The following is a 4675-nucleotide window of genomic DNA, read 5'->3' as shown; positions in this document are numbered from 1 at the left end:
AAGAGATTGCGATTTCTTTGGCAATGTAATTTCCTAAAAAATTTAGTAGGATTTTGCTTTATTCACTTAGACTCAGTTCTGCATGAAATTTTCTGTAATAGTCCTTCATTCTCTTATTGCCTGAAGGATGCCTTCTCTCTTTCTTGTTATTGGTACTTTCTGTTTTCTCTCTTCTTTTCTTGATCAGTGTCCATTGAGGCTTATTAATTTAATCGATCTTTCCAAAGTACCCAGGTTTTAGTTTTATTTGCTCTATTTTTGTTTTCTTTGATTTCCATTTTTATCTTTATTATACATTCCTTCTATTTGCTTTGGATTGAATTTTTCTCTTCTTTATCCAGCTTCTACTACATTTTCTTCTATTGGCTTTATAGTTCTATTTCTATAATAAAACATTTATTCCACTTGCACTTTATATTTTATGTGAGCTGGGGGGGAGGGGGTGTCTAACAATGCTATCTATGTAAAAGATCCAATTTTCCAAACACCATTGACTAAATATTAATCTCCTCTTTCTTTAATGTTGGTCTATATTATACTAGATTCTTCCTATGGATGTGAATCTGTTTCTGAGCCTCCTATATATGTGAATACTTTTTCTATTGGCCCCTTTGCCTGTTCTATACCAGTATAGTAATTACTACATACTAATTACTATGGCTTTGTAATATATCTTAATAGACACATTATTATTCTTTTATGTTTCACATAATTTTTCTCCAGGTAGTATCTCAGCCTTTCATTTATGCTTAACATTTTATGTTAACATCTTTTACTAACAACTTTTTAGACACCTGATAGAGTGAACATATTTTTTCCCTCAATCATGCAAATAAGTTCCTCTTTTATAATTTTCACACACCCAGTAATTCATACTGATAAACAGTATACAGTTGATTCTCATTATTCATGGATTCCATATTTGAGAATTTGCTCACTCACTAAAATTTATTTGTAACCCCCAAATCAAAACTCGTGGCACTTTCATGATCATTTGTGGAATTGCATTGAGCAACAAAAAATTTGAGTCACCCAATGTGCACGTTCCCAGCTAAGGTCAAATAAGGCAATGCTTTGCTTTTCTGTTTTCAGCTTTCAGAATGTAAACAAGTGTCCTTTTGCGGTCTATTTAGTGCCACATTTTTCACATCTTATATTTGTTGATGATTTTGCTGTTTAAAATGGCCTCCAAGTTCAGTACTGAAATTCTGTCTAGTGTTTCTAAGCTCAAGAAGGATGCAATGTGCCTTACAGAGAAAATGTGTGTTAGGTAAGCTTCATTTGGGCATGACTTATAGTGCCGTTGGCTCCAAGTTCATTAATAAATCAATAATATACACTAATTAAGGTGTCTTTAAACAGAAACATGCATAAAACAAGGTTATATGTGATTGATGATAATGTTGTGACCTGAGGCTTGGAAGAACTTAACCCTGCATTTTTCCTAGAGACTGGTTTACTTTTCACTAATTTAGTGTTCTTGGCAACTTTAAAAATTGTAACTGCATGAGTAAAGAGGATTGACTACTTACCACCCTCCTGAATCAGAGATGCAGTCATTATAACATGTTGTGGGCAGAAAAGGGTAGGCTTTTCTTCCCACAACAGAAAACTGAGGATTATCCTCCAACACTGACAGGCTTTTCGCAAGTTTTTATCACTCTTCTGTTTGTGTCTTTAGTTATGTGGCTATTCTGACTTTTGTACACATTTTAAATTCTATAGATTTTTCCAGTCTTTTGATAATATTATAACCAATGCTATCAGAAACATCCTTTTACATATTTGCTTGTATCAATATGCTTTCTTCACAGTTCACTTTGGTTTCTTTAAATGTTTCATACTTCTTTTCTTATTGGCATTACTTGCAATTGTTTATTTCAAATTTTGCATGTTAAATTTTTTTCTCTTTCTTAAACTGCATTCCCTCTTTCAGAGATTTTGGCCATCAGAAGCATATGGGTATAGATATTCATATCTATTTTGTGCTTTCCTGAAGTTTTGATTGTGAACAATATGTCTGTAGTCGCTAATGGGAACTCCAAGATGACATGATTACTTTCTTCCAATATTCCTAACATGTTTTTTGGGGGGGAGCTCAATTAAATCTAGAGTGGCCTTTTTTCTTGCTTCCTTAATCTATATTACTTCTGAGAAAATAATTTATAAAATACTATATGAAAATTATATATAACTATGTTTAAATTATGATTATTTTTTCTCAAAGTCAACTTTATGTGAAGAAAGGACCAAAGTGATAGATAATACAACACCATGTTAAGAGCAGTTACATTTGGTGGTAGGGCCATAGGTGATTAATTTTCTTTATTTTTCTAGGATTTTCAGAAATTAGCATGTATAACTTTTAAAATTAAAACAAAAATTACAAAAGTCTGTGAGATAGTCTCTTTCAGTCGAATTAGATTTCCAGCGAATGTTTGGATGATTGAAATCCCCTAGCACAGTGTATCTTGTCCTTGTGCTAGTTTGGGAAACTATAGTAGGAAAATATTGTCCAGATCATTTGGCTGGCCCATGATCTGTTGCCTCTTTTCAAGATGATATAATGTCTGTTTTTCTTTTGTTTTGTCCTTGTCCAAAAGTTCTCCACTGTAATCTCAGAATAAACCAAAAGCCATCATGCACTAAGATGTTTGTGCCCATACACATGCATGCATGCTTCTCAAACACACTTGCACAAACACTTTCTCAGATACACACACACACAGCTACTCATCAGACGTTCCCTATTATGCCTGATGGCAGGCAGCACTAAGACCAAATATAAGTATTATTTATCAAATCTAGACACGTTTCTTCAGGCTTTTTCTGGCAGCAATAGAAAGACCTGATTGTTCGTAGAGGAGAATGTTTATAGCCACTAGATATTGACCAAAAGTATTTTTAAAAGATATATTTGTGAATGCAGCATCATAATTGTGCTACGGAGAGAAGTTCTTAAGCAGAGACAAAACTATAGCATATTAACAGGAGAAATGGATTATGTGTATAGGGCACTGGTTGCCTATATCAATGACTTCATACAATTGTCATTTATAAGTTGTAAAACTCAAAATCAAGAGAATTCTTCATTTGTGAGACCCTTGCATAAGGACATGTAAACACTTCTTTGCATTTACAAAGACGAAGACTGGTTTCTATGCCAAAGTTCTTTTGCATTTAAAAAGACAAAGTCTAATTTCTATGGTTATTTTCCTGGTAAATTTGCCACATTGAACATATGACTTTTACTTGGATTCAGACACAAGAATTTCATGCCATTACTTCTGGAGATGCTATGTATCATCCTGATAGCCTTGTTATCTTCTAAGGTCTTTTGTGGGTACTATGGAGTAGAGTAGCTTCAGACCACTTGTGAAAATGGAAAGGTTTTCACATCCAAGGCAAAGTCCTTAGAGTATGGTAATTAATTACCTGGGCTTTGGAGTCAGATCTTTTTTCAAACCCAGGTCTACAACATATTAGCAGTGTGACTTTGGTTAAGACATCTAGCCTTTTAAAGGATCTGTTTTTTTGCCTGCCTAATTTTGAGAGTCAAGCAAGATAATATATGTAAAGCATTGAGCAATGCCTGTCATACTCGATAAATGTGAACTGCACAATGATTATTAGCATTGTGAGTATGAATAGTACTGTTAAGTGTTACCTGAGTGTACCTTGTCATCTCCAGTGCTCTTGATGCTAGATAACACTTATTCTGCAGAGCCATGGAGACCTGCCTCAGGCCATGCCTCCCTGATATTTTGCCTTCTTATACCTGATCAACTATATTTTGTTCAGGCAAGTGAATGACAACAAACAATAGAGTTCTTATTTAATAGGAACTCCATGAGGATCAGTATAGCTTTGAAGCGTTTGGTCAGAAGCATCTCTGAAGTACATTAGTAATTTGTTTTTTTAAAAAGCTAAATGCTAAACAAATGGGCATAGTCCAAAGTTCCCGTAGGCATTTTCAAAGAGTTTGAGAAAGTCTTAGGTGTTATCTATAATCCAGATATAGCTTAGGCCTCTTCATCTTCAACATTCAGCCCCTGGGACATAAAGAGCCTCTCTTTGATTATAAAAGCAATTCTTACGGGTCAGTTCCATTTCTCATCTGAAAGGAAAACTCCTGCACCTGCGTAAATCTTTCCTGGTAACAGAAGCCAAAGACAATGTTTTGACCAACCATTAAATTAGAGCTTGTTGGAAGTTCTAAAAACAAAAACTCCGTTAGTTCCTAAAATAGCATTATTTAAATAGTCTCTGGCACACAGTAGGGCCTCAAGTTATATTTGCTAAGTGAATGAATGAATGCATGGATGGATGAGGAGACAACTTGGTGATGTCTCTCTTTTGTATTTTGACTTCAGAAGCACCAGAAACTGTTCAGCCAGGTGCCATGGCCCAGCCTGCCAGCTCACATTCTTTGCCACACATTAAGCAGCAGCTGCGGAATGAAGAATGCTACCATGGCAAGCTTAGCAGGAAGGCAGCAGAGAGCCTCCTAGTTAAGGATGGGGACTTTTTGGTTCGAGAAAGTGCAACATCTCCTGGCCAATATGTATTGAGTGGACTACAGGGAGGCCAGGCAAAACATCTTCTTCTGGTGGATCCTGAAGGCAAGGTATTACTGACTTCTCATTATAGTATTTATAGGATGTTGTGATTAAGG

At 35.2% G+C, this 4675-nt stretch overlaps 1 protein-coding gene across 1 annotated transcript in view; it reads left to right on the top strand.

Moving 5' to 3' along the window:
* SHC4 (SHC adaptor protein 4) overlaps positions 1-4675 on the top strand; it is a 117206-nt gene that overhangs the window by 103335 nt on the left and 9196 nt on the right. Inside the window, exon 13 of the mRNA XM_011355177.2 lies at positions 4374-4627. Coding sequence (XP_011353479.1) covers positions 4374-4627 — 254 coding nt within the window. The remainder of the gene's footprint in view (positions 1-4373; positions 4628-4675) is intronic.

The sequence above is a fragment of the Pteropus vampyrus genome, unplaced genomic scaffold, assembly GCF_000151845.1.
Source record: "Pteropus vampyrus isolate Shadow unplaced genomic scaffold, Pvam_2.0 Scaffold19, whole genome shotgun sequence".
Classification (NCBI taxonomy): domain Eukaryota; kingdom Metazoa; phylum Chordata; class Mammalia; order Chiroptera; family Pteropodidae; genus Pteropus; species Pteropus vampyrus.
Note: the sequence above shows the minus strand (reverse complement) of the source record. Positions and strands in the feature narration are given on the sequence as shown.